The 27678-nt window shown below is 59.5% G+C and overlaps 2 protein-coding genes and 1 pseudogene across 4 annotated transcripts in view; 1 reads left to right on the top strand and 2 right to left on the bottom strand.

Moving 5' to 3' along the window:
- Positions 1-27678, top strand: part of C15H7orf50 (chromosome 15 C7orf50 homolog) — a 95723-nt gene that overhangs the window by 24083 nt on the left and 43962 nt on the right. The gene's annotated exons all lie outside the window — the stretch shown is intronic.
- On the bottom strand, positions 12671-18654 carry GPER1 (G protein-coupled estrogen receptor 1). The gene is made up of 2 exons (XM_067705274.1): positions 15919-18654; positions 12671-14004 (listed from the first exon to the last, which is right to left on the bottom strand). Exon 2 carries the CDS (start codon positions 13734-13736, stop codon positions 12672-12674), a length of 1065 nt encoding a protein of 354 aa, XP_067561375.1. The 5' UTR covers positions 13737-14004; positions 15919-18654; the 3' UTR covers position 12671.
- Positions 20960-25979, bottom strand: LOC137206318 (homeobox protein OTX2 pseudogene; annotated as a pseudogene).

Below are 27678 nucleotides of genomic sequence, written 5' to 3'. Positions count from 1 at the left end.
ACATGGCCAAATGGAAAAAAGAAATAGAAACATACAGAAGAAACCAGACAGATGAATCCTGCCACCCCGAGAGAGCTCTGGTTTATGCTCTGGGCTGTGTCCTCCAGTGGATACAGTGTCTTCTCCGTGCGTGAGGGTGCCCACACCAGATCTGGGTGTCATAACGTCTTTCTCGTTTCCTAGTGTGACAGAGAGAGAAAGGTCACTCGTGGTTGTTGTAACTTCGGTTTCTTTGATTGCTACCGTGAACCGTCACTTGTTTTTCTCTTGTGAGCTGCCTGTGTGTTTTTACCAGTTCTGTCACAAAGTTCACCTTTTCTGTATAGATTTGAGAAAACCCTTGTGCTGAGAGCTCTGTCCTAATGGTTCAGATATTTTTCCAGCCAAGTTATTTTTATGGCTTTTGCCCTAGACAGACAGCCCCTTGGCCACTCCCAGGCTGCGGGGCCCCGCTGCCGGCCGCCAGGTTGGCGCCTGTGCCGGCCCTTTGGTTCCCTGGTCAGTGTAGGAAGGTGGGGGGCTCCCAGGAGCGCCAGCTGCTCCGTTTTCTGTAAGGTCTGGAGGAACGCCCCCCCCCCGCCCCCCGCCCCCTGTCAGAACGTGGCCTGTTCGTCCCCGCCAGTGACCTCTCTCTGCTGCCTGGGTGCACTGTGGTCTGGCTCCTCTCCACCGGTCTCTCACTTGGTCCAGCTGCCCAAAGACCAGCGTGGGGGGCTGCCTGGAGGTGCTCACGGGGCGCGTGTCTGAGCGAGCAGCTAGGTCTCAGGGTCCCTGTCCCCCGGGTAGCATGTTCTCTGGCCGCTTTTGCACTGTCTTCTCTATGGTAAAGGACGTCCTAGATCTGACCGCTTCCCCCCAAGCCCTTCCACTCGGACTGCGCTCCTCCCGACTCTTCTCCCTCCACGCAGCCTGGCCCACGCTCCCTCCACGCGCCCTGGCCCACGCTCCCTCCGCGCGCCCTGGCCCACGCTCCCTCCCACGTGAGCAGAGGCCTCCAGCCTCCGCCTGCCTGTCGGCCTTCCCCTCTGGCCATGGGCAGCCAGGACAGATGGCCTCTGCTGTCCCCTCCCCCAGTGCAGACCTGGGACGAGGAGGCAGGTCCTCGTTCTGGCTGGTCCGGGTCTCCCGCTGGTGCCCACATGCGCCCTGGAGTCCGGGAGGTCCTGTAACGTCCCCACGGGCCACTACCCCGGCATCTAAGATTGTGGGAATGAAAGCCCCTCATCCCAGTGAGGACTTCGTGCTGCGTGCCCTGCGCCGCTGTGCCTACTTCCTGAATAAAGAGCGTCGAAATCATAAAGGAAAGTTGAAAAAGGGAAGCTCCCCCCTCCTGCCCCCCAGTTCCGCCCTGAAAGCCCCGCTCTCTCCCTCTCTGGTCCCTCTGTGAAGGTCCCTCTCTGGTCCCTCTGTGAAGGTCCCTCTCTGGTCCCTCTGTGAAGGCCCCTCTGTGAAGGTCCCTCTGTGAAGGTCCCTCTGTGAAGGTCCCTCTGTGAAGCGCACCTGCCACAGGGGCCTCTTGGTGCAGGCTCGGTTTATAGCGTCATTTCCAGCATCGTCCTTAATTGAATTTTCAAAACCACCTTATACAAGCAGAACACACCCACTGTGGGAAACACAGGGAACGTGAAGGAGCACAGAGCGGGGCCGGCCCACTGACTGAGCCGGGGCCTTCCTCCCGCCTGGCTTGCAGGCCTCCCCACCCCTCTTTAGCCCAGATGGTCCGTGACGTGAGTAACGATTAAACTCTCACTGCTGTGTGGTCCTTTGGCCATTTTGGGGTCGGAACCACACTCTGACCTGGGGTCAGGCAGCCCCATCCTTCTGCCGCATCCCTTGAAGCCCAGGGTTGCCCCCCCTCGTCCCCGAGGGAAGCCGGGGCTGGGACCACCCCCTTCTGTGCGAGGAGGGCCCTCATGCGGCGATGGCAGGGCTGCCCGGAGCCTGGTCTCCCGGGGGGCTCTGCTGGGGGGTCTTCTGTGTCCTGGCGTTGGGAGGGGGCCGCAGTCACTCCCTGAACTTATACGTCACTGTGACCCCCTGGCCTGGGGTTCTGTCTCTGCTGAGATCACCTCCACTTCCCGCCGTTGACAGGAAGCCACTTGGTTTATCGTCCTCGGTTAAGTGAGTTGACACCACATTTAGTTCAGGAAGCTTATTTCGTTAGAAGGTTCACTCATGATTACAAGGAATGTTAGTCACTGGTTCATCAGACCACGTACTCAAGAAAGTTCTCCAGTTTGGGGTCTAAAATACCAGAATGGACAGATGAAGCCGAATATTTGTTCAGTCTTTTCAAAAGTATTTTTGCAGTGGAATGAAAAGCTTTCCCAGGATGGGGTGTTCACAGCTGGGAAAACAGTTGCTGCTTTGAAGATGGTTTTCCCAGGCACAGCGCTCATGTCTCCCGCTGTGAGGGGCAGAAGTGGCGTCTGGTGTAAACGTATGGCCCCTGGGGGGCTTCTGCTGGCCGAGGATGGCTGGTCTAAGGTGGGCCGACCCCAGGAACATACACTGACGGACGTTTGCCCAGATGCACACCTGAGCGCGGCTGTGGAGGTGTGGGTGTCAGGACACACCTGCATGTACCGGAGGCCCTGGCCTCTAGGTATGGATCAGCTCTGAGTGTGTGCTCAGAGGTGATGTCTTAAAAGGCAAAGGAAAGCGGCGGTTGAGGTCCTTGCTCACCACCAACGCCAGGTTTGGCCCGATGATGCTGTCTTTGCGTCCTGAGCCTCTGCTGGCCTGACAGAGCCCTGCCCGTGCTTGAGGGCTTAGCACGGTGGCCACCAAAGCCAGGCGCCTCCACGCAGCAGCTGCCTGGCCTGGAGGTGCGGGACGGCCGGAACCAGGCCCCACCTGGCACGGGGCAGGGGCTGAAGTGTGTGACTGAGGGACCTGGGTCTGGGGTGTGTGTAGTGGTTCCATGACCGGGAATGGGGCGGGTGCCAGCACAGGGCTCAGCATGCAGGAAGGACCAAGAACTGGACGCAGATGGAGGCTTACGGACAGACACGTGTCAGGGCACAGGCCAACTGCCGTGACGCGGAGACCCCAACATCCAGTGCCGTACACAGGATGGAAATTTCACAGCGCGGAGGCAAGTGGCCCGGGCTGGCGCGGCTGGTTCCTGGGGTCGTCCAGGGACCCGGCTCCTCTGGCCTCGCCGTCCTGACGCCCCTGGGCCGCTGCCCTGGTGTACGGTCAGTGGGAGCCCACCCCACGTGTGCGGTTAGTGCCGGGCGGAGGCAGACAATGAGGGTCAGCGGCCTCATCTCCCGGAGCCGACCAGGAAGCTGCGGGCAGCCTGGGCCTGTGACCTCCAGCTGGGCAGCAAGGAGCCCAGTCAGAACAGGCACCCGTTACTGGAAAGACAGGGGGTGCCGGGGAAAGTGCCCACCTTTGTCGCTGGCCAGGGCTCGCGCCCCACTTCCAAGGTCAGAGCAGGGCTGTGGGGTAGGACGTGGTACCACTTGGCTCAGGTGGACAGAGGCTTACACAGGGCGCCGGGGGGTCGTGACCTTGGGCACCACGCTTCTCTCTGACACCGTCAAGTGGAGACAGTGCGGCCTGATCAACGGGGTCGCCTAGGCTGCCACGAGGTAACGTGCTAAATAGCTGACACGGTGCCTGGAGGACACGCTGTGTGCAGCAGCTGTGCGTGTTCTGTGGTGATGAGAGCGGGAGGCGTGTTGGCGTATGTCCTTTCTGGGGGGTGGAACTGATGTTTGTGTAGGGGCATAGAGACTGATTGGAGCAAATTTCTACATTTGCTGGGGTTTAGCAGTTTTATGAGCTAGTCCTCTGTTTACACTGAGTTCTGGCTGCGGGGTCAGACCCCCCAGGAGCCCCCGGCCCCCTCCTCGGCTCTGTGCTGCAGAGGAGTCACAGCCTGTGTCGGTGCCAGGAGTTCACGGGAGGGAGGGCAGGGGAGGGCGGTTTGTGTTTTAACGTAAGTAATGAATGAAAGTGTGCGTCCTGGACTTCATACCAGGAAGTCAGCCTTGGGCAAGAGTCTCATCAGTAAATGCCTGACGATACAGCTGAGTGCTGGAAGCCAGCGGACAGATGAAGGGTGACTTGTGTGACAGTGACCTTTCGGGCACGGAGCCTCCAGGGGACCACAGCTCGTCTGCCGCCGTGGCAGCCTGGTGGCCGCTGGCGACCCTGGAGGCTGGGGCCTCCTGCTTAGGTAAAGCGCAGTGAGTTCTGTTGGCCCGCGTGCGGCAGACGGTGCTTCTCCACACGGGCAGCTCTTGCTCTTCCTTCGCCCGAAAGAAGGCTGCACCCCGAGCCCTCCAGCCAGGCCGGCCGCTGGCCTCGCCCTGAATGTCTGCCGTGTGGTCAGCACGGGGCCCTCCGCGGTGGGCTCTGTTCGGGAGAGGTTAGTGGAGCACCGCGCCTGGGGGACCAGAGGGGGGTTTCGAAATGTGCCTCCTGATGGCGCGGAGGGTCCCCCAGGGCAGGCTCAGGGACCCTGCCAGCCAAAATGTGGACGGCGCACGGGGAGTGTGTGCGTGTGTGCACGTCTGCACGAGCGTGTGCTTGCGGGTCTTTGTCATGAGGGCATGTGTGTGTGGCTGTGTCTGTGTGCACGTGTGTGCAGGCACACTGGCGGGCGTGGGCTGGGCTCCGGCCCTGGCAGAGTCTGTGTTCCCTGGGCATGGACGTGCGTTCCGCCCCATCTGGCCGAGCAGGGCTCCTGGCCCTGGAGCCTGGGCTGTGTAGCTGGTGCCAGAGCCCTGCCAACCATCGGGGTCCCCGGGGTGGAGGCGGGTTTTCTGAGCAGCCGGGCGGCTGGCACGCTCGTCCTCTTCTCTCTGGTCGCCCAGGTGCCCCGTGTGTCTGAAGAGGGAGTGGGAATTTGTAACTGGCGGGGAGGTTCCAAGATTCCCGTGCATGTAAACTGCATTTCCCTGTAGTCTGTAAGAAAGACACTCATCCATGTGCCATTTTCTGTGTGTCTTGCTGCCCCGTGTTCTCCCCTGGCTGGAGCCCTGGGGGGCCCCCGGGGACTTGGGTGGGGCTTGGGTTAAGTCAGTGTGGTGGGCTGCTACCCCCGCACCCCAGTCCATCTTCCTGCCCTGTCGCTCCTCTATTCATGTGCAGCTCTTTCTTCTCAAGCTTACCCATTTAGGGGAAATTCTTTCCTTCAGACTGTATTTTGAGGCAAAAAAGAATCGCTGTCCTTTTCTCATTGAAGTTTCTAATTCTGGGTCTGGTGTTACCAGCGTCGTATCTAATTTCTAGCCTTTACTTGACCTAACTTTCAGAAACAGGTGCAGGGAGTGTGGGTTAGTGAAGGTGACCACTTTACCTGGGAAATGGTAGTGACTTTCGTTATTAAATTCTGATTTGAGCCTGGAGTTTTAAACTGAGCAGCTGTGATTTACGTGGAAGAATTTCATTTATGGCCGCAGACAGGCATACTTTGTATGGTGGATTTCTTTCCTTCCTTTTTTATTGTAAAGTAAGCAAATAGGAGGTCCGTACAGCTTAAAGGAAACCACAGCTGGGTCGAGAAACAAAACTCAGCGCCTCTTTCATCCCCCTGCTTTTCTTTAGGCTTGTATCAGCGCTTCCTGTGATGCAGCCCTAAATAATAGTTTGGTTTTGCTTGTAGTGGAGCTTTACATGGTTGGAATTGCATTCTACTTTTGTATTTTGCTGCTTTTTAAAAAAATTCTATTTTATCATTATTTTTTTATACCACAGGTTCTTATTAGTTGTCTGTTTTATACATGTTAGTGTATACATGTCAATCCCAACCTCCCAGTTCATCCCACCACCACCACCATCCCCGCTTTCCTGTAGTTTGCTTTTTTTTTTTTTTAATAAATGTATTCATTTATTTAGGCTGCGTTGGGTCTTCGTTGAAGTGCGCAGGGTTCTCATTGCGGTGGCTTCTCTTGATGTGGAGCACGGGCTCTAGGCGCGCGGGCTCAGTAGTTGTGGCTCACGGGCTCTAGAGCGCAGGCTAGTGGGATCCGCGGCTTGTGGGATCTTCCCGACCAGGGATCGAACCCGTGACCCCTGCATTGGCAGGAGGATTCCTAACCACTGCGCCCCCAGGGAAGCCCCTGTATTTTGCTTTTCTGGCTAACGTTTATTGTAAGCGTTCTCTATGCTGTTGTTATAGCTCTAGATTGTTACTTTTTATTGGCGCAGGAACATAGTTCATCCATTAGGTCCTCTGAGTTGTTGGCAGTTATGGGTGACGCCCTCATAGGTAGACACAGCTTCTCTGGGGTGTTGGCCTGGGGTGGAATTGCAAGGTCTTGGGATTTGCAGGTCTTGGCTTCTGCCGGATAAGCCCTATATGTTAGTCACCTCTTGCTGTGTAACAAATTACTGCACAATTCTGGGGCTTCAAAGAGCTGGGCGTGGCGGTCTGGGTGGGACCTCTCTACACTGTTTGGTTCAGCCCTTGGGCTGCAGCCTCGCCTGAGGGATGGACGGGGACCATCTGCTTCCACACCCCACCCTCGCTCCCCATCAGCTCCTCGCCTGCCGTGGACCAAGGGCCTCGCCCACTGTCAGCCACAGGCTGCCCTCCGCTCCTCCCCGAGGGGTGCGCGCTCCATGGCGCCTGCTCCCTCCACATGAGGAGCCCTCTTCTCCCCCCACGCCGCCCCGCGCTCGCCTTGGCATCTTGGCTCCCGGGGCTGCTGCCACATGCCCGGCGTGTATGGCTCCCGCAGACTTTCCGCGTGTGCCACACCTGTAGCCTCGCCCCTCGGTGGACGCCTGGGTGCCTAACCGTGACCTCAGACTTAGCTGCCCAAAATCCAGGTCTCCATCTCCCCGAGCGTTCCATCCACCACCTTCCCCAGAGAAATAACGGCAACATCACTGCTCAGGCAAACACCCTTGTCTCTATTCTTTTTGATTTTATTCTGGTAAAATATGCATAACGTAATCAAATCAACCACTTTAGCCATTTCTCACAGTCCAGTTCGGGGGCATTAAGTACACTCTCGCTGTTGTGCAGCCGTCACCACTGTCCGTCTCCAGAACTTTCTCATCTTCCCGAACTGAGACTCTGCCCCCATGAAACACGGACACCCCCTCCCCTCCCCCAGCCCTGGCCCCCACCCTCTACTTTCTGCCTCTGTGACCCTGACTCCCCCGGAGCCCCGTGAGTAGAACCACACAGTCTGTCCTTCTGTCTCATGTTCCACGTCTCTTCCATCCGGGTGTCCTGCCGAGCCCTGCTGACTTCAGAATGTACCCAGAGTCCAGCCGCCCTCACCACGCCAAGTGCCCCCCTCCTGGTCCAAGCCCCGCCCCACTCGCCGCAGCGGCCTCTCCCTGCTCTCTGCGTCCCCTCCTTGGACCCGCTGGACGCATTCATCCAGTTCCCCCTCCCCCACGCCCACCCGCAGCCGCTGCTTTCGAAAAACTGTTAATGGTGTTTCCCAGCTAGGCCTGTGGTGGCTTCACACTCCATCACTCACATCCCCCGTTTAAAGCTTTCTTCCAGAAATTGGTCTGGGAGACCCTGGCCTTTCCGATTTTCCATGTCTTTAAGGGGCTGACTTTTACACATGTTGCCCAGTGCAGAGGTTACCACGGTTGTCAGGGTGGGATGATGGGACTTCCGGGGGACCTCACTGGACTTGCTCAGCGGGACGTGCCCTGCAAGCCACTCTTCACGCCCAGGGAAGGTACGGCAGCCGCCCTGGGGAGAGTTCTGCGCTGTGGCTTCAGGGACAAAACCGTGCTGTTGACTCTGTGAAGGGTGAGACTAGCGACCTGAAACCGTGGCTGCTGTGATTTTCCTCATTTCTGGGCGGTTTACATTGTTGAGTCGGCAAAGAAAACTGTCCTATCTGCTGAAGACTGAATGTTCTGAGCAGGGGGTGGGGCCCACCTCCTGTCTGGTTGGCTGTGGGAGTTTGTTGTGACCTCCCTGGAAGAGCCCGAGTCTCCTGGGGGCGGGGGACCCACATGTGTCCGGGGGGGGCGGCCCAGCATGGGACCGAGGCTCCCTCCATGTAGGGGCCCAGCCCGTACAGGAGGCCCGAGTCGTGCGGAGCCCTGTCCAGACCAGGGTATGGCCCACCCTCTCCCGGAGCCCAGGCGGCAGGAGGTGGGAGAGTGCAGTAGTGGGGTCCAGGCAGAGGGAGCTGTGCGGGAACAGGGACTCTGCGTGAAGGGTCTGTTCCCTCTTCAGAGACCTCGTATCTGATGTCCACTGTACTCGGGGCCAGCCCCGTGGACAGACGGGGACGGCGCTCTTTCTAATAACTGGACTCTCCAGGACTCCCTACAGCTGATTTCTTGTGATAAGTTTTAGATCGATTCCACCCACTTGTAAAGACACCCCAGATGCTTAGTCCCCACTGTGGAAAAGGAAAGAAAACTTGAATTACTAGGCAGTAAGGGAGAAGAGAGCACTTTATTGAGGACACTTGCAGCATACGCTAGCGGAAGCTTCTCAGATTCCAGACGGCTTAAACCTTAACGTTTTCAGGCTGTCTCCCCTCTGTGGGCAGAAGCGGACGGTGGCATCGAGGCGTGTTGCAGGGCTGAACGTCCAGCGGGGCAGGCAGCGTGGGAGGGGACCCAGTACTGCGCCCGGTTCTTTCCAGGAGCAGCTTCCCTGAGGTGCAGCTTGCCTGCGGTCCCCGCACCCTTTGCACTTGGGTGCGACGGTGATTCTCAGGGGCTCCCAGCGGTGTGGCCGTCAGGGTCACTAACGAGAGACGCCTGCTTCACCCTGTGCCCGTTTGCAGCCCCTGCCCACCCGTCCCCCAGCGCCGGGCACCCACTTCCTGCTTCCTGTCTGCGGATTTGCCAGCTCTGGCGTTTCACGTCAGCGGACTCACCCGGTGCGGTCCTTTCCTGACTGGTTCTCACGGAGCACTGTGTGTTCAGGGCTCCCCCGTGTTGCAGCAGGTGTCAGTGCTTCATGCCCTCCTGGGGCCAAGGAGCCGTGTGGACGGACCAAGTTGTGTTCACCTGTGGATGAACAGCTGGGTTGTTTCTACCGCCAGCTACTGTGATGGGAGCTGCCGTGGACACTCGTGCACGAGTACTTGTTGGAGCGTCTGTTCCGACCCCTTTGAGTGTGCACCCCAGCATGGAATTGACACTGCACACACTTGTCCCAGTTGCTTTGCCGCCTAAAGTGCTCATGCGTTCTCGCTCTGTGTGTGTCCCCTTAGCGTGAGGGCATCACCTCACTTCCCCCAGTGGCAGCGTGGCCCTCGGTCTCGGGGAGTCGAGCGTCGAGGTGATACTTTAGTCTCCTGGGGGGTCCACTTCCACCAGCTGACCCCCTGCTTGTAGCACTTTTTCTTCCTGGGACCGTCCTCCCCAGGACCACGTTCTGGTTGATGCTCGTCTCCTGACCGTCCCTTAATTTGGAGCAGCCCTCCGCCTCCTTTGTCTCTCGTGACGTGGTGTTGTGGGTGGAGGCTGCCTCCTGTCCCTGTTTCGGACCGGGTGGTGCTTCCCCCCCATTAGATTCTGGCTGTGATCCCAGATTCGGACGTGGGGATGCACTCCCTGCTCTGGGGTCTGCGTCTGGACTCCCGTCGGGTGGGCTCCTCGGAAGCCGCGAGTTGCGGGCCGTCCCATCTCTGTGCTGTTGGTCACTGTTCCCCGCGGTAAAGCGGTCGGGCATCCTGCTCCTGGTCCAGCGAGTGCCCCTGCTTTAGCCACGTCAGGGGTCTCGCCTGTCCCAGGCTGCGCGACAGTCGTGTGTGACGAGCCCTCCAGGACCCTCTGCCGGACCAGTCAGCCGGCCTCTGCTCTGAGCAGGGTCCTTCCCGTCTAGTCACTCGCTCCTCCCTTCAGTCCTTCCTTCGTTCCTGTGGGTTCTTGTATTTACTTCATTGCTTAGTTTATGTAGGTGATATTTATGTTTGTTACCGGTTGGACTCGTGGATTCTCATTTTTCAATAGTTGAGGGTTACTTACCCGTCTAATGATCTCGATGCTCAAACTGCCCAGGTCGTCCAGTGGGAACCCTTGAGCTGGGTCCCTGTGTCCTGGTGATGTGACCCTGTCATTGTCCTGATGCTTCTCGCCTCCTGGCAGGACACCCTGTCCAGGACCCCGAGGCGCCTGCCTCCTGTGAGGGTATGGGTGCTGGAGGCCCAGGCCTGGGCAGGGTGGGCTGGAGAAGGTACAGGTGCCCGTGGCAGTGTGTCCGCACACACCCCGTCCGCGTCTGAGGTGCTCACGCCCAGCAGGCACACGCACACCACACGCCCCCGTGCACGTTCCCGCCACAGACACTGGGGCTGAAGCCCAAACTCCAGTTCCCAGCCGCGCCCACGGGTGCTCGCCGCCTGCCCTTCCCCCTCCCGTCTCCGCGTCCGTCAGGGCAGCGCCCTCGCTAATGTGCTCGGTCATGGTGGTTTAGGGTCGTCTCAGAGGTGCCCCAACACCCCGGCCAAGAGGGAGGTTAGGGCCCAGCCTTCCTTCCGACGGGGTGGGTACACAGCCCTCCCGCCAGGGCCCTCCCAGGCTCGGGGGAGTGAGTTACTAAGCACAGAGGACGTTAGGAAGTCGCGTTCGGCGCTGACACCGTGCCTTCCGTGCTGGCTGCTCTCCACTTCTGTGCTCTTGGTGGGGTTCGGAGAGCGTTGCTGCCCAGGAGAGCGGGGTTACCAGGAAACAGCAAAGCTGTCGGACGCCTTGACTTTACCTTGTGCTGCTCCAGCGAAAATCGTGAAACCAGCCTCCGCTCTCAGATAAACGCCCGGGAAGGATGTGTGCGCGCCGGCGGGCGGCTGTGCGTGCTCGGAGCCCGCTGGGGGCGCTGATCGTGGCTCTGCCCCCGGAGCCAGGGCTCTAGGGTCTCGGGTGAGAAGGGACTCCGGGAGCACCGGGTCCAGCCTCTGGTTCAGTAAGAACCCCTTTTGGTTAAGTCGGGGCCTCTGCCTTGTACCTGCCTTCCCCCCCGCTGGGCCCTCGGAGCCGTTGTGCCGCTGGTTTTGCAGGTCAGGAAGTGGGCTTCCAGAGCTGAGTGGCAGGTGCTGTGCGGGGGCCTGTGTGACTCATGTCTCTGCCCACAGAGCTCTCGAGGCCTCGGTGCTTGCTTGGGTGCGTGTCAGGTGTGAGGAGGACAGGTTTGCTCTGTGATCTCAGGTGAACCAGGGACTGCGGGATGGAAGCTGCCTCTGATTAGCCAGCGGGGGTGGGGGGTGGTTCTGTGAACACCCAGCCAGCCACGGAGTGAGGGCTGCCCCATCCCTGATCAACACTTTGGGCCCTCGATCGGACGCAGTTCCCACCCAGATATCCTGATGTCGGGCACCTCTGGGGAAGGACGGGGACTATGACCTCGGGTGGCTTTGCATGGCTTCCGCGTGGTTTGCTCCTACCTGTTGGAGACCAGGGGGAGCCGAGCACACAGGGAGGGGGCCTGGTTCCCGGCTGTGTCGTTACTGCTTAAGGTTTCCAGCGGTCAAGTCAGACTCTTGGGGCCGCGCGTGCACCTCCTGGGTTTGCTGGAGGGTCGGGGACAGGCCCCGTTCACTAACACATTGTCTGTCCCTGTCCTGGCCATCACCACCCTCCCAGCGGAGATGAGAGCAAGTGTGCACTTGATGGAGCCCTCAGTGCTGGGGCTCCTGCGATGGGGACTTGCGGGGGTCAGGGAACTTAATAACAGCTCTCACCTCGGAAGATGCGAGTCTGTGTGGAAAGCGAGGCTTCGGTGGGGCTTGAGCCGCTGGAGACGGCGCTTGTTGAACGCAGATGCTTCCTTGGGACAGATACTCTGTCGGAGGTTTGCACTCATCGAGAACTGTTAAAACTAAAAATGGCTCGCTTCCTGTCACTTAAACATTGCTCACCGTCCTCCCGGCGAGGCCAGCCGCGCCCCGTCTTGGTGGTGCTTCTGGGGAGGAGGGGGCCCAGCCCTGCAGAACTGCTAGAAGAGCGAGGCTGTGTGATGCGTTCGCAGTAGAGATTATCCTGGCGCCCAGAGAGCGTGCGGCACCCGTGTCAGGCACCGTCCAGGTGCCAGGAGCATCCGGGGCGTGGGCTGGAGTCCCCGGAGTCCTCCGGGCAGTGAGGGCGCCTCCAGACGCTGGGGAGCTTTTTCTTGGTGAGGAAGGGGTGGTCCTGCTGCTGGGGCTCTGAGTGCCCCCCCCCCGGCCCCTTAGGGAGCTGCTCAGGTGGAGAATTCGGAAGAAGCAGCATGGCTGTACTTTATTGACAAAGACTGGACATTCCCAGACTCAGTTGGTTTTCTTTTTTACGTTTTGACGAGAGGGGTCTGCGTTGTCGTTGTTGTTACCGCTGCGTTCACTCTGCCCTTCAGGAGGCGCACAGCAGCGTCCCTCCCCAGGCTGGCAGGAGGTGCAGGGCACCCGGCGTCCTCCCACTTAGCACACACGCACACACACACACACGCAGGCGCGGAAAGTGTTCCGCCACCTCCAGTTCACGCTAGCTGCGTGAGTTCTGTTCCTCTAAAATGGCAAATTTATGGCACGTCCCAGTGTCCCCCTCCTGTTCGCTCTCGTTGGCGGTGTCAGAAACGTCTGCCACATGATCCAGTGTGTGCGGGGGTCCGTGCCCCGTGCTCATGACCCAGATGGATGGACAGCTCTGTGTGTGAGTGGCCAGCGGGAGGGTGCCTTAGGGCCGCGCGGGGCACAGTGTCCGGCCCTTCCCGCCCACCCCACCCCACCCCACCCCACCCCACCCCACTACACGGCACTGCTGGACTTCACCTCGGCCTGCTCGGTGCTGTCCGGGACTGCCGCCTTGAGGGCCGCGTGGCAGAAGCGGTTCAGGGCGGACAGGCTGGTCTTCTGCTCCAGGTAGAGCCGCAGCTTGTCTCGGAAGGTCTCCCCGAGGAAGCTGTAGACCAGGGGGTTGAGGCAGCTGTTGGAGAAGGCGGCCAGGTTGACCACGTGGCCGGCCAGCGGGTGCGCGTGGCGGGGGGACCTCTGGCAGGGTCCGGCCCCGGGCGGCGCACGCTGCAGCAGGTGCACGCTGATGAAGACGTTCTCGGGCAGCCAGCACACAAAGAAGACCAGGACCACGGCCAGGATCATGCGCAGAGCCTTCTGCCTCCGCGGGCGAAGCCCATGGTGCCGGTGCGCCGTCACCAGGACCCTGACGATGAGCGAGTAGCAGAGGCCGATGATGGCGAAGGGGACCACGAAGCCCAGCGTGACCTCCAGCCACTGCACCTCCCTGACGTCCGCGAAGCAGAAGCAGACGTCCTCGCTGTGCTGCAGGTGCACGGCGGTGAAGGGCACCAGGGTGGCAGACACGGAGGCCATCCAGATGAGGCCGCAGCTCAGCCGTGCGCGGGGCTTGGTGCGGAACGGGCCGCAGCGCGTGGCCTTGGCCAGAGCCAGGTAGCGGTCGAAGCTCATCCAGGTGAGGAAGAAGACGCTGCTGTACATGTTGACCTGCAGGAAGAGCGACATGAAGGTGCAGAGCGCGGTGATGTCGTAGTACTGCTCGTCCAGGTTGAACACCTCGATCAGCGAGTCTGCCACCAGGACGAGGTCCGCGGCCGCCAGGTTGGTGAAGTACAGGTCGGGGATGGTCATCTTCTCCCGGAAGCGGATGTTCACCACCAGGATCAGGAGGTTGCCCGCGAAGCCGATGGGGAAGAGGAAGATGGTGTAGAGGCAGGACAGGAAGAGCCCGACGGCGCGCTGCTGCTGCTCCGAGAGCGCGGCCGAGCTGTTGGCCAGCGCGCGGGGCAGGCCGAGGCCGCTGGAGGAGCCGTTGGAGGCGCCCGGCGGCGTCTCCATGCTGGGCCGGGCGCCCGGAGGGACAGCCGGCCTCTCAGGATTTGCCGCAAGGCTCCCAGAAACCGTTTTTTAACAGGAAATCCCTCTTGAGAAGGAAAGGGGATGCTCTTGGAAGCGAGCCAGGCATCTGGAAAAGCGGAGCAGGCCCCAGCGGCACTTGTGCAACCGGAGGTGGAGGTCGGCGCCTGCGCTCTGGCCTGTGCTTCTGCCTGGCCTCTGGGTCTGCGGCTGTGTCCACGCCACACCTGAGCCCCTCACTCCCGGGCACCTGGGGAAGCAAGAGCAGAGGATTCAAGCCCGGCGGCTCCAGGGCTTGCTGATGATGCGGGACGGGTGCAGCACACGAGCGCGCGGGGCAGGCCTGGACGTGTCCCCTCCGCTTGGAGGGCCGGCCGGCCCTGTGCTGGAGCAGGGGAGTCAAGCGCAGAACACGGCCCGTGTCCTCTCCCCAGGGCTCCCAGGGCCAGCGGGTCTGAGTGCAGCTGGCGGTGACTCGTGCTCAGGCCCCCGCACGCAGCTCAGGAGGGCGCACGGCTGGATGTTCGCGTGGAAGCCTTAGGAGGGTTGTGGTCAGGAGACGAAATGGTTTTATTTCGGCGGCTGCTGGAAGAGAACCAAGACGGGAAGGGGAAAAGCGGCCTTTTCTGGAAGGGAGCGGGCCCAGCACGCTTGGTGAGAGGTGGAGCAGAGGTTTTTTTCTTGCAATAATACAGATCAAAGAAGTCTAGCATTTTCGGCTAACCCTAAGTTTGGGTGCCGAACACGGAACTGTTTTCAGAACATGGAATGAGAGAACATGAGAAATAAAGGTGGTCATTGTTTTAGGAAATAAGATTTGAATTTTTTTAACTGTTTTGACAAATTATTGTAAAACCGAATGTATTTCTCCACTGCTGTTTGCAACCTGGAAACGCTGTGACTTGGAGGCTGGGGAGAGCAACCCTCCAAGACCTCTGCTTCTGACCGTCTCGCCCTGGTGGCCGCTCACGCGCTCGGCCTGACACAGGCTCTGCTCAGCGCGCTCCCCAGAGGCTCTGCGGCGTTGACGGGCCACCCTGGGCAGGATCTGCGGTCTCGGGCATCACGGCTGGGGAGCGGCAAGGTGGCCCCAGCTTTGTGGGGTAGCCCCGTCGGCAGGGCCGGGGCGGAGGAGCCTTAGTGACCACCTTGGAGAGTTTCTGCCTCTCCTGGGAGGTGGCCAGGGAGCGTTTTCAAAGTTGCCAGAGCAGCAGGTGCTTACTGACCTATTGCTTGAAAATAGAGTTTCTAAAAAAAAAGGAGGAAAGAGATGGATCGGGACCTTGGTGTCAGTTATTTTAAAAGGGTTCAATAACCTCTGCTTCACTGGGGTTGATCAACTGGATTTTACTAGTTGTGTTGTGTTCTTTATTCATCTTTGGTAGGTATTCCCAATTTGAACCACATAAATGCCATTGTTCTCAGATTCCATCTGTAATGTTTAAAGCCTCTGTTTTTAAATTTCTCTGTAAAAACCGCTTAGAGTATTTGTTTTGCTTTTTAAACGTGGGAATTTTGGCAAGTTTTGGACTGATTCTCAGGAAACTCCAAGGCGAGCAGAGCCCTTGAGACACACCTGCCCTCCCCTGTGCTCGTTAGGTGTTGGCCGTCACTTCTTTCCCGGGTAAATGGGTCTTTGATCCTTGACCAATGCTGTTTTCATGGTGGTTTGATGAAAAGATAAGCATGAATCTTACTGCTGACACACTTTCCTCATGAAAGTTGGCCACGAATTTACAAATAGAAAGTTGAGTATAAAGCAGTCAGGTATCATTTTGTTTCAGATTGCCACTGCTTGTCCAGAGCTAGAAGAATGAACCACATTTTGGTCAGATCTACGAGGTATCTTTTGTGTATTAAATTAATCTCGGGTTGGCGGGCATCCTCATTGAGGGAGTAAGTGACGCGCCACCGTCAGAGCCCTGGCGATCTTCTTGGAGAAGATGCTCGTTTGAACAAAACAGGACGGAAAGCAGCTAGCGTTGTTTTCAGCCAGCGTCATGAAGACCCTTCCTGCTGAGCCGCCCTCACTGAACGTGCCCGGTCTGTGCACATCTGCTCTGGCTGTGCGCCGTCTTGTGCTGCGCCCAGCCGAGACATCCAGCCCTGTCTGTCCCGGTGCCGACCCGAACACAGACCCAGAGCCTGGGTCAGTCACGCTTACCTGCGCGGCTGCCGCTGGCCACCTGCGTGTGTCCTCTGAGCAGACCCGTCCCCCGTCCCTGGGAGGGCAGCTCAGCCAGCCTCCGGGATGCGCTCACGCCTGGGGGCGGCAGCGATTCTGGACTTGGGAGTGGAATCGGGACCTTCGCGGGACGCCAGAGAGGAGCGTGGAGGCTCCGGAGGCCAGCCCGTTGTCCTCGGCAGGCAGCCCGGGCGGTTGTCGGCGGTTGTCGGTTGGTTGGCCCCTGGCGGCCGCAGGCAGGCTTTATAGGCCCGCGGCTGGCGGGCGGGCACCTCCCACAGGTCCGGATGTAACCCCTTTTTTGCTGGGCCTTTTTCTCCCCCTCTGGCACTGAGCTCAGTCCCACCAAAGAGTCTTCAGGGAAGTTTCCAGTTGAACAGCTTTTTTTTACCCACTGATACAAACCTCTTTTTAAGTTTGAAGGGATTGTAAATGGGTCTTATCTTTTGGATAAAAATCTATCATCCTTTGGTGAAGCTTACATATTGTTGCTTGTTTTAGCAATGGACTGCCTTTAAAACTAAAACTAGATTTCCTAAGTTCGGAGAGTAGTATGTGAATTATACATAGAGAATTTCACCTAGGAGTTTCACAAGACACTTGTAGAAAGAAATGTAAACCCAGCAAGTAGCAGGTATTTTCGGCAGGTGAGCTCAGAGTCGGGTAGATGAGTAGCCTCCGCTCCCCTTCCCTTTGCTCCCGAAGTCCCTGGAGGTGCCTGTCCTGCAGGTGTTGCCTAAGACCCCTCTTTTCGCCAGGGCTCCCGCCCTCCCGCTGTGCGCCTGCCCTGGTGCCGGCAGGACCGGCCTGACCCCACTTCCAGTGCCGACTGACCATGCACCCCACCTGCCGGCGGATGGATGTCACCATCGGCCTGGAGAGGCTGGGAAAACCGCCCCAAGTGTCCCCGGACACGCTCAGCTCGGGGCTGAGAGCGCTGCAGGCCCGCCGGGAGAGTTGCGTGGTTGTCATGAGCACTGCATTTTAATCCAGCTCCTACCTTCCTCTTGGGTGTCCCTGTTTTCACCTCGTTGGTTTTTGAAGCTGTGAGACTGAACTCCGAGTGGAGGAACGAAGCACACCGCTGCAGTGTGAGCCCCCGCCTGGTGGGACGGAGTGTGGGGCGAGGGCGGGGTCCCTGAGCCCCGGGGTCAGCGCGCTGCGAACCTTCTGCTCTGTTCCCAGCTGAGTGCGCGTGAGCTTGAAGGTGTTTTTTGAGCGATGCTGACTTAACATCCTTTGGGAAATGTACACGTTTCCACAGAAGACAGTGTTGAATTTTTTATGGAAAAGTACTAGTGTTCAGGGTTCTTTCCAGCTGTGCTTCTAATAGGTTCGCTTTTTAAAGAATGGCGCGATCACATAAATGGGGCTGATTTGATTTTAGACCTGTTTCTGGCCAGCTACACACGCAAGATGGCTTCAACACTAGAAATGCTGGAGACACCATTTTGAGAGCAGTGAGTCATGAGAAAGTACAGTTTCCCCTTGAGTTAAATAAACGACTAAAACACAAATTCAGACCCTGAAATAGCCGAGTCACGTCACTGAAGCACAGCCGCTCCCTCCTGGCGGGACACACGCCCTGCAGCCCCGCCTCTCGTCTGTGTGTTCCCGAACTCACCTGGGGCCGCTAGGCCGCGGGCCCCCTTTTTCGTGGCCCCGGGTGGGTAAGTAATGGTCAACCCTCCTGCAGCTGGTCAGCATGAGGGCCAGCCCACGGTGTTGGGGGGGCGTCAGGCCACTGAACCCCAGTTGATGTTCGCACGGGCAGGGCCCAAGAGGCCTCGTAGACGTTTTCGTGAGGCGAGAAGCCCGTCTGTACGTTTTAACATCCAGCCTTGAAAGAGCGCTTACTCCGCACTGGGCAGCGTGGCGCCCACCGTCTCGGAACCCTCCGTGAGCTCCCTGTCGGGTGAGGCGGTATCCCTGTGTACTGATGGGAAAACCGAGCTCAGAAGGAACGGTACCGGGGCCTCGGAGCTGGGGCTCGGCCCATCTGAGGGCCTCCGAGCCCGAGGTCTCCTCTCCTCGCCGGGAGCCTCCCACATTGACCGTTGGCCTGAAGGGTGCTCGTCTTGGGGCAGAACTGCAGTTCTTGGGATCTTCCTGTCCATCCCCGAACTGGGTCAGCAGCTGGGTGGTGCCCCTCGCCGCCCCTGCCCCGCCTCACACAGCTCTCTGCTCTGTGTGGGGCTGCGGGGCGGGGCGGCCGGAGCCGCGGCTGGCTCCCCTCACCGGGCTCCTCGCCTCTCGACACAGCCGTCATGCCCCTGTTGGTGTCGCGAGTCCCGGTCCTGCACGTGCGCAAGTGCGTGTGCCCGACAGCTGCCGGCGTATCTGCGGCCCGGCCGTTTCCCGGAGGGCAGCCCCGTGGGAAGGGTTTGCTGCTCCCCAGCCCCAGCACAGGCGCCCATTGCGCGCATGGCCCCACGGTATTTACGGTATTTACGACTCGAGGCAGTGGCCCGGGGCCCGGCTGGTGTTGACTCTCAGGCAGCTGGCTCCTCTGTGCCGTTGCCAGGAGCCTCCTGGACGTTTCCTTTTGGCCTTTGAGAAGGACCTGCCGGTGGCACGGGAACAGGGGTCTGCCCAGGGAGGGGCTGTCCCGTCCCTGGGGGCTCTGGGTGGAATGCTCTAGAAGGCCAGGCTGCAGGCCCAGGTCCTTGTCCCAGCCCCATGCTAGTGGCCCCAGCAGTGTCCTGGGAGGGGCGAGGAGCCCCAGGAGGTGGCTTCCCACCCCGTCAGCCCCGCTTTATCCCACACACCCTCTCCTGGAGTCAGGTGCCCCCCCCGCCGCCAGAGAGCCTGTGTGTTTGCTTAGCTCTCGGTTGGCTCTGGAGCTCTCTCTCCGGCTCTGTGTGTCCTCACGGGGTGCAGGATGCGGGCTGAGTGGGGCAGAGCCGCGGGGGCGGGGACAGGGTGGGAGGGCTGGGGGCCTCGACCTTCCAGCGGTCAGCCCCGCCCCCCCTCCAGCCAGAGCAGCCCTTTGTCGTCTCAGGCTTTGTTTAAAGAAAGGCTCCTGCTGCTAAAAAGAAAGTTTGGGAGCCACCAGTTTACATTCTTGTGGCGGGTCCTAAGATGGTTCCTTTAGCCGACATACTTAGAAACGCAGCGTGAGCAGCTCCTTCAGGCTTGGCTGCCGTTTCTTCAGGGAGCCCTGCGCACTCGTGGACTTGCCGTCGCCTCGTCTGGTTCTAAGACTGGCAAGCCGTTGGCGTCTGTTACTGGGAACTGATTGATTGAGGTCCTTTCCCTTCTGGCCTGCACTCCTGCCACACACCGTAGAAAACTGGATGGACTCTAGGAAAGGGCTCTTCTCAGGTGTTGGCACCACAGGCCGAGCAGCGGGTGGACCTGAAGGGAGGTGGGCTGGGGAGTCTGTGTGCCTGCCCCTGGGCCAGGAGGGGCTGTTCCCGGGCGCTGGGGGCACAGGGCTGGGCTTCTGGGAGGCTGAGCACGGTCCTGGCGGGGAGGGGCCGGGTCTGGGTAGCAGCCCCTGGACTCTGGCTGAATCTGCCTGCGGGGCACGAGCGTCCTTGGAGCCACAGGCTGAAGCCTCCCCTGCCGCCCCAGCCCCCAGAGGCGGCCTGTTCTAGCCCCGCACCGTCTGTGAGCAGTCATGACAGTGCGCGGAGACCCTAGGATGGACCCGCGTATGAGGCTGCTCTGCGCCCCGACTAACAGCCCGAGCACAGCTCTCCAGAGAGCCCTGCCCGCCCAGGCAGACAGAGCCAGTGCTCTGGAAGGACGGCTCAGCAAGGAAAATGTCACATCCAGCATCTGGTGGTAAGTGTGTCACACGAAGAAGCAGCCTTTTCCACGTCGGCGCCGACGCTGCGTGTCCTGCTGATGGTCTGGGTCGGGGGGCGGCTCACCCCTGACCCCCAGCTCTGTCCCTTGTGGGCGTGCTGCATGGGGTCCATGGTAGAGGTTTCACGAATATGTGAGTAAGTGACAGAGAGGTAGTAGATGTCAGTATACACCCAGTGCGCCCCAGTGTAGAGGCTGTACCGGGGCCGTGGAGGTGTGTCAGTGCCGCTTCATCAGTCGTGACACCTGGAGAGGGACGGCTGTGCCTGTTTGGGGGCAGGAGATAAATGCAAAATTTTAAAATTCTTCGTATTTTTGTTGTGAATCTAAAAACTAAAAAAGCAAGGCCTTAATAAAAAATTTAAAAACCGAAGCTGTCAAAGGTAGAGGTTTCATAAAGCCAGAAAGATGCCTTTCCTTGGCGTGTCCCTGTTCTCTGCTCAACCAAGAAAACCATGATGTAAACGCAGTGAGACTGATGGATGTAGCCTTGGAATGAGACTAATTACCTCCCTTGGATTTTTATGTTTCCTGTGTTACTAGCCTTTCTGCACGTACTGTCGAATAGAACAGATGAGGCTTTTGAAACGGCTTTTTGCCGGTCTATCCAGAGCTCCTGGTGACGGGCCCCCGCTGTCCGCCGGGTCACGGACAGCATGACAGGTGTGCGACGGTCACCACGGGCTCACACCCGTCGTCTTAGTGCTGGACACCTGTGCCTGTGGGTGATGTCCTCAGACCCCCAGTGATGCTGCATTAAAAAGACAAAACCAATGTTTGTTCTTGCTGAGATCTGTGCGGCCCCTGCTTCCTGGCAGAGCTGGAGGTCAACCAGCCATGACCGTTCAGGGCCAGGGTATGACAAGCCCATAAAGTTATTTGAGTAATGTTTTTATCTTCAAGATTCCTTCCTTGCCCTTTGGTTGGGGTAGGGGAGAGATGCTGGCCAGCAGACAGGCTAGAACCTTCCACCTGGTCAGGTGTCAGCCCGCACTCCCGCCCCACACCAGCCTCAGGTGTGAGTATTGGTTTGGGCTAAGGTGTCACGCTTTTGTATAAACGGAGTTGAAAGCCATAAAGCTCGTTTTCAGTAAGCACCTTCTGGACAGCCGCATCCCTGTTGGCTCTCAGCGCGCCGCTCTGGGTTTCTGCAGGGCTGGGAGAGCCCCCGCTGGCCTGTGTGGCTTATGTCCACGGGCAGGGGCTCCTACTTGAGCCCCTTCAGGGGGAAGCTGTTGCCGGCCTGCCCGGCTTGCACCTCTGCCAGAGATGCTCCGACACTCAGCAGGGCCCAGCCACACGGCTGTGGGGAGGAGGGTGGCCGGGAGCCTGCACAGCTCTCCCCAGGCAGGGCCAGCTCCGCGAGGTTCCCAAGCGGCTCGTCCCTGGGGGAGCCTCCGTCTCTCTGCAGCTCGAGCCTGGCCTGCTGGAGGAGAGCCTTGTGGTAGGGGAGGTGGAGGGCGATGGTGGTTAGGGCGACCAGGAACCACCAGCTGAGCGGAGGCCGCGCCCCCTGGGTAGGAGCTGCCTGCCTGGCCCGCTGGACACCGAGCAGGACGCCGAACGCCGGCAGCGGGACGAAGGCCAGGCTGTCAGCTGGTCTGCCTGACACAGCCTGGTTTCGCAAAGCTCCCCAGACGTGCCCAGGCAGGGCCGCTGCCCCCGACGGCCACCAGGCCAGCCCCCGCGGACAGGACAGAGGGCGCCACGGCAGGAATGCGAATGGCATCGCCAGCTGCACGTCCTGCGTGTTGAGGTAGCAGATGTTAGACAGAAAGGAGAGGACGGCACAGCCCAGGTCGGCCGTGGCCAGGAAGTCTGGTCGGCCGACGGCCGCGAGTGACAGCATCGTCGCTAGCAGGCCGGGGCTGTGAGGTCCAGCAGGCAGGCTTCTGCCCCCCAGCCTGGCGAGGCCCCGGAGGAAGGCGGTCGGGGTTAAAGAGCCCACAGGGACAGAGCCACGTAGCCGCGTAGCCAACGCGACACCTTGCGCGGCCACGACGTCCTCGCTGGCTGTGGACACACGTCATGGGAGCCAGCTCTCACCAGGGGGACCTGGGCTGCCCTAAGTTAGGGACGCCCTGTGACCTCATTGAAAAGTTTTCTGGGTCCCACCCCGATTCCCGAGGAGGGTGGGCGGCCATGGGAAGTGGTGGATCCTGGGCAGGTTCAAGCTGGGTCGCACTGGAGCAGGGTGGGATACAAGGACCCCCCTCCACCTCCCTCGGTGCTGATGGAGCGCATTCTGAGAATCACTATAGCGTGTGCGCCGCAGAAGGGTTCAGTGCAAGGTTTCCAGGATGGGGTTCAAGGATCTCCATTTCCAGCCCGTCGGCGCGTCCTGCGGGTCTCGTGGGGCCTCTGCCCTCGTGACGGGAACGAGCAGCCAGAGTCCATGCTGCTTGAAGGCGGGGTGTCGCCGCCTTTGGAGCCAGAGAAGTTCTGACCAGTTCTGGCCTCTCCCTGGGGATGGGGGCTCTGCTCAGGCCTGAGTCCTGGAGAGGGAGGCCTTGAAGTGACAGTGCCCGCGGGCTCAGCCTTCCCGGCTTGGAAATCATCTTGTTTCCACGTAAATGTCTCCCCTCCGCAAACTTCACCTAAATTGATGAGGAGGGAGGGCGCTGCTGTTGCTCAGAGGAAACTGAAGGCAGTAAGCTGGAAACCATTTCCACAGACGCCGAAGGGGGGCCGGCTCCACCCACGGAAGGGCCGCGGCCGCGCTGCCGGTGCTGCGTGACTCGGCACAGGCCCTGCGTTTCGACGGCGTCCTCGGGCACACTGGCTGCCTGACTGCGGTCTCTGCATCCACGGGTTTGCTGTGGCCCTCCTCCTTGCTGTCTCTGGCACACGCGTGTGCTTGTACACACATGCCTGTACACGTGTGTACAACGCCGATGCCCTGCCTGAGTGCTGCTTGGTGTGCTGGCTTTGTTTTGACCCGCAGAGAGCACTGCCCACGTCCTCACCCTGCTCTCCACCCCACGCGCGGGCAGGGGTGTCTGGACCCTGGAGCCGCTCGTTCCCAGGTATGTGCCTGGCTTTCTCCGTCCGAGAGACACAGTGCATAGTGATGTTTTCCATGTGCCAGTGCTTAAGGCCGTGAGCGACTGCCAGGATGCTGGGTGACGTCAGAATTAAGATTGGTGACCAGACTGAGAGGAAATGAGTTGGCCTGTCTCTTTAATTAAGGCAAATTGGAAAAAAGATCTCGTGAACATCGACCCCAGGTCGGAAGACGGCATCAGGCTGTCCTGGTGTCTGATCTCCACGGCGGCCGGCGTTTCAGGCCCCTTCGGGCATGCGCCTTGGTCCCTGCCGGTGGTGTGGGGTCAGGGCCACGCAGCTGTGGCTGTCAGCTGTCACCTGGTGGCCGGGCAGGGGGAGGGTGTGTGTCCGAACCTGGCCCCAGAGTGCCTCCCGGCCTTCCCTCCAAGGCCAGGGCCTTCCTTGGGTGAGGAGAACCCCAGTGTTTGTGTGTGTGTGTGTGTGTGTGTGTGTGTGTGCGCGCGCGCGCGTGTGTGTGCGTGCTAGAACCACTTTAATATAATTATACGTACCTGCGAAATCCAGAAAGAAAGGTTCATTCGTGTATAACTTTTCCAGTTAACACCTGCAAGCATAAACAGCGAGGATCTCAGCTTGTAAATTCATCAGGGTCAGAGCATTGACCAACGTCTCTTTACTGCTGGGCTTACCAGCAGCAAAGTACAGATGAGTTAGTGTCCTTTTGTTTCTCTTCTCTCACTCTCCTTGTCCAGAGACATTTAGTTGTAAAGTTTCAGTGCGGCTCACCTCCGGCCAAAGGTAATCTTTCTAGATTAAGTACTCAGTTGCTCTGAATTTGCTTGTAATCATAACCCATTTAACCACAGAAGAACCCCTGCAGAGGCGGAGTTCAAGGTTGCTCTACGATAACAGGAGATCCCCGTTTTGAAGCCTAGCACAGACTAAAAACCGCAGGCGCACCGTGTGTGTAAGACGCGCACTGACTGTCTCGTAAGCACATACTGACTCCTCGTGAACATTAAAAGCAGAGCGTCTAGGACAGTCGGTCACACAACTCGCACAGCCTGAAAAGTTTTCAGTGCCAACTACCAGTTGGTCGTGAAGCGTGAGTGAGCTTGAGACCCTGTCCATTCCTAAGATCCACCCAAGGATTGGCTGAGACATTGGAACCTCTGCTTGAGAAGGCTATGTCCTTCCCGCCTTTCCCTCACAATTTCGTTTTGTTTGTTTACCTTTGGTGGTATTTGGTTGCACGTGGCTAGAATGCTTTCGATCACTTTGCGAATCAGCAAAACCAATGAACTATAACTATGGTAGGATCTTAAGTATCGAATGGTTGGTCCATTTCAGGTAGCTGGTTGGCAGGCCCCCTAAGGCCTTTCATTTTTCCTTCTCTGCCTCCCGGGACATCGATCAGAAGATGAGCCTGAGCATCACACCATCTAACGTGTCTAACCAGTGCCTGGTAAAACCGGCTAAAACTGGAATGTCTAGCTCAGCACATTTAAAAATCACCCACAAAAAGAGGTTCTGCAGGTCCCCACAAAACCTGGAATTCCCACGAAGATGTCTATCTTTATAATCCAAGCAGTCAGCATTGAAGTTAAGCTTCCAGGAGGCAGTTTGGTCCTTATAATCCAAGCAGTCGGTGGTTCAGTTAAAACCCAAGCTTGAAGCTCCATATCCCTGGGTGGAAAGAGAAGCTGGGGACGGATTGAGATGGCTGGTAGACTGCACTGGTGCCCGTGGGACTGAGTGTGGTCCCTCCACGGGAAGCTGGTGATCATAGGGGTCACATGAGATCCACAGTCCACGCCCCCAAAGCAGGAAGTTGAGCCAGCACATCCTCGACTGTAACCTGAAGCCTGAGTATAGGTCGTGGGACAGGACCTCTGCATGCGGGAAGAGGAGGTGGACGAGGGATCTGACAGTGGGCGGACGGAAGCTGGGCTCCAGATAGACACAGGAGCACTGCTGCTGGAAACGGCTGGGCCTGAGGTGCTAGAGGGGGCAGTGAACTGGCCACTTGTTCCACCCTCTGAGCTCACTTCCCGAGAGGAGACGTCCTCTCTCTGGCAGGCCTCACTGTTTTGACCTCCATTCTGCTGCTGCTGCTGCTGCTGCTGCTGGCGGCGGCACTTAGCGCTTCAGTTCTTCAACCACACCTGTACCCTGGACTCGGGCAAGTTGATTTTCAGTGCCACCTCCTCCCACATGAAGACATCTGGGTATCGGGTCTTAGCCAACAACGCTTCCAGCACATCTAGCTGCGCCCGGGTGAACGTCGTCCTCTCCCGCCGCTGTTCCCAAGGGGTGGCCGGGTAGCCCATCAAGGGGTGCAGCAAGTCCATGCCCGACGTGGTCAGACTCAGCCCACTGACTGCGTGAGGCGGTTGCTTAAGATAAGACATCGTGCTAAGGTTGTTTGGAGGGGCAAAGTCGGCCCAAATCCGGGGGACCCAGCCGGAAGGTCTCGCTTCGCCCGGGGTGGACAGATTCAGAGTCCTGGTGGGTGGGTTTGGAGTGGTGGAGCTAAGGCAAAGCAAACAAGCAGAGGTGCTGGTTTACCGCTTTGGAGGACGCAGCTCTTCCACGTTCCACCGCTAACTTAAGAAGAGCGAACCCCAGCTTTACAGCATCATCTTTCTTCCCCCACGCCGTGGGCTTTCTGGCGGGGGGCCGTGGACGTGGGGTCCACAGATGGGAGTTGGTGTCCTGGCGTGGCCACGGCTTGTTGCGCCTGGGCCACCTGAACTCTCGGGTCCTGGCCTCCCCATCTGCACAGCGGACACCAGAACAGCCTCTTCCTAGGCTTGGTAAGCTTCACGGACAGGAAGACCCTGCAGAGCCCCTTGCCAGGGGTGGGCACTGGGGCGCTGGTTTCCCCATCCGGCCAGCCCACCCGGCAGGGCTCCGTTCCCTCTCCTCCCCAGGCACGCGAGCAGAGGGTAGAGTTCGTGGCTTCAAGTACCTTGCAGACCCACATGGATGCCCACGCCTTCCTTTGCTTTCAGAATCCGGCCCGGGGGCCAGGTGTCCTGGCGGGTGGGACCTGGGACCTGGCTCCCTGAGTCCCTGGTCTTGGGGGGCCCGCCTGGCGCAGCATGGTGGGTCTAGGGGCTCCGAGCCCTCCTCCCAGCGGGGCCCCGGCCACACACCTGACCGAGCGACAGCCTCCTCACCAGCCGGGCTGACCAGCTGTCCTCAGCTCCATTCCTGGGTGTATTTGGGAAGATAGCGTGAAACGCTGGAGACGTTTTCTCCGGAAATCGTCCACGATCCCGTCCCACCCCCCCGTTCCCACCCCCCCGTAGCCTGGGATCCACTGTAGCCTTGAGGGTCTCCCCTCCCCTTCACCCCCAATGAGAAGCGGGGGGACAGGGCACAGAGAGGGGTGGATGAGCTCTCAGGAGTCGGGGCACCCACCACGGGCAGACACGGTGGTAGCACTTTCTGCACGGATTTGCTCCGAGCTGACGGTGGTCCACACGAGGCGGTGCAGGCGTGATCCCACCTTACAGCTGAGCTGTGAGTCAGAGCGATGACACGGGGGTCGCTGGTGGCGTCCAGCCCTGCGCCTGGACTGCCGGACCCAGGAGCCGGAGGGTGTGTCAGCATGTGCCCACGTGAGGTCTGTCATCGGGGGGCATCTGGCCTGTGAGCGCAACCCACGCCAGGCGCCTGGCATCCTGGCGCCGGTCCTCGACGGTCGGCGTCTGGCCTGGCCAGGTGGGGCCTGTTCTCGGCAGCCGCGCGATGCGGCCCGAGCAGGATTCGCCGTGACGTTGGGTCGTTTCTGGGTTTGGGCTCTATGAGCAGAGGTACCATCAGAATTTGTGGGTGGGTTTTCACCTGAGCGTAAGTTTCCTTTCCCCGGTGAGCGCCTGAGGGTGTGCTCGTGGGTTCACAGGGCAAGCGTTTGAGGCACGTGAAGCAGCCAGCATTCTCCCACGTGGCCGGCCACCCGCCCTCCTGCCGGGAGCCTCCCTTGGAGGCTCTTATGTGAGGCTTGGAATTTCCCAGGAAGACGGACCCCCGGCTTGTTCTGGTGCCAATTTCAGACCAAGGGCCAGGGCTTCTGGGGCCCTTCCCTCAGCCTTGCAAAAGGGTCACCAAGGTCCAGCCCCGGGTTCCCCGGGAGTGCCCGCGGCCCGAGCCCAGAGGATGCTGTGCCCTCCGTGGCAGCTCTTGGCCGCCGCTCCCGACACAGTCCTGAGAGGGTCTACAAAGCGGGCCTCGCTCACCAGGATTGCCTGGGTCAGAGGGTGGGGAGACGAGCCCGTCCCAGTGGTGGGGGTTCTGTGTGGGGTTTGGGTGGTCCTGTGTCTACACGGAGCAGGCTCCACGTCTGGCGGGAGTGTGGCCAAGCCCCTCGGTGCTTTGTGTGCTCCTGCGCAGTTCTGCAGACATCTCATGGGTACGTAGCTCCGGTAGTGCGGTGACCGTCACTTACTAACCACGGCCTCTGTGGACGCGTGCTTCTGAATATTTGCCATCATGGGTGCTTTTGGGTCCTGAGTGTGAACCTGTGCAGTCAGGGTCGCCCCAGTGGTTCTGTGCGTCCTCAGCTGGCCAGGACGGGGCACGGCCTCTGCCAGGCTCTCCTGCGAGCACTTGTCACCACGCTGCCCTGTGGTCCCATCTGACTCGCATGCTGACCTCTTGGGAACTGTCTTGGGCTGCGTCTTCTGAAGGGTCTCAGCACGCTGACTTGTAACCCTGAAGGCGCATGAGACGTGGTGACCACCCCCACACCCTTCGTGTCAGCCTGCTGGTGGGAGGGGGCGGGTGGGCCACATGGCTCTCTAGCCCTTTCCACTCGGCCAGTCGCTGCCTGCCTCGTGCCCACCGGCAGGACTCGGCCTTTTAGGGCCTTCCTGGCTGCGTACATGTCCGCTCAAGTCCCCTGTGCTACACAGA

The sequence above is a fragment of the Pseudorca crassidens genome, chromosome 15, assembly GCF_039906515.1.
Source record: "Pseudorca crassidens isolate mPseCra1 chromosome 15, mPseCra1.hap1, whole genome shotgun sequence".
Classification (NCBI taxonomy): domain Eukaryota; kingdom Metazoa; phylum Chordata; class Mammalia; order Artiodactyla; family Delphinidae; genus Pseudorca; species Pseudorca crassidens.
Note: the sequence above shows the minus strand (reverse complement) of the source record. Positions and strands in the feature narration are given on the sequence as shown.